The sequence below is a fragment of the Lupinus angustifolius genome, unplaced genomic scaffold, assembly GCF_001865875.1.
Source record: "Lupinus angustifolius cultivar Tanjil unplaced genomic scaffold, LupAngTanjil_v1.0 Scaffold_181_35, whole genome shotgun sequence".
NCBI classification, from domain to species: Eukaryota; Viridiplantae; Streptophyta; class Magnoliopsida; order Fabales; family Fabaceae; genus Lupinus; species Lupinus angustifolius.
Window position 1 is genome coordinate 1 of NW_017726611.1, and position 975 is coordinate 975.

A 975-nucleotide genomic window follows, 5' to 3' on the forward strand; every position below is an offset into this window, starting at 1 on the left:
TATATATTTATATATACAATCTCAACTTCTCAAATTTCAACAATCTCTTTATATATCTTGAAAGAGAGACATAATCTAATAATAAAGCTAACATAAACGTTATTATCCACTCTGAAACCTTAACCCACCATCCCATAATCTCACAACGTTGCCGTTAAGCTCCGTCAAGTCCTGAAACATGTACCATCCATTCTCATTCTCTCCATTTTTCAACCTCAACACCCTCTCCCACCATTCCAACTCTTCTTCTTCTTCTTCTTCATTCCAATTCTCCGTTGCCGTCATCGTTAACAACTCCTCTTTCTCATCATTCTCACTGCACTTGCATTGCACTTCATCTTCTTCATAATACACTGTAAACTTCATCTTCCTCACGCCGTCAATATCCTCCGTTAGAACCAAAGGTTTCGACAATGGTGGGGTTGTTATTGTCGGTTCGGTTTGGGTGGGAACCGAGTTGTAATCTGGTTTCAGAAATGGTGGTGAAGGTCGAATCTTCCAGAAGGTGATGGCAGTGGTGATGAGAGTGAGCCATGTCCATAATAAGTGGTTGGAAGTGATGAAGGTGAAGTAGTAGTTGAAGGGTAAAGGTTGAAGAAGGGAATCAAGCACATTCATTTTGTTTCTTTATTTTGTGTTGTGTGAGATGAAGTGAATAAGAGTGAGAGTGTAGATTTAAGGGGATGTATGTCTATTGGATGAGACAAGTGAGGCTGGGATCTCTAGTAAGATGCTTAGAATCCACACCTAAGATGCCATTTCTCTTATGGATATGTTTACAAGTTTTTGTTCTTTTTTCAAGGTAAGTCCTGAAATATATTTATGAGACTATTATCAACTTCCTATCTTTTAAAATTTAATTTATAAATAGATCTTAAGGTATATTTATTAAACGCAACTCGAACCTACTGGTCTAAACAATCTAATCTGAAAACAAGAACCTGATTGTTTTGTGTCGCTATTTCGATAGATTAT

At 37.0% G+C, this 975-nt stretch overlaps 1 protein-coding gene across 1 annotated transcript; it reads right to left on the reverse strand.

The window, feature by feature from the left end:
- Window positions 1-52: 52 nt before the first annotated feature.
- On the reverse strand, window positions 53-763 carry LOC109340489. The gene has a single exon (XM_019578196.1). It carries the CDS (start codon window positions 616-618, stop codon window positions 103-105), a length of 516 nt encoding a protein of 171 aa, XP_019433741.1. The 5' UTR covers window positions 619-763; the 3' UTR covers window positions 53-102.
- Window positions 764-975: the final 212 nt, after the last annotated feature.

Coding starts and splice junctions, on each gene's coding strand:
- LOC109340489 (XM_019578196.1), bottom strand. CDS start 618: ATGAATGTGCTTGATTCCCTTCTTCAACCTTTACCCTTCAACTACTAC.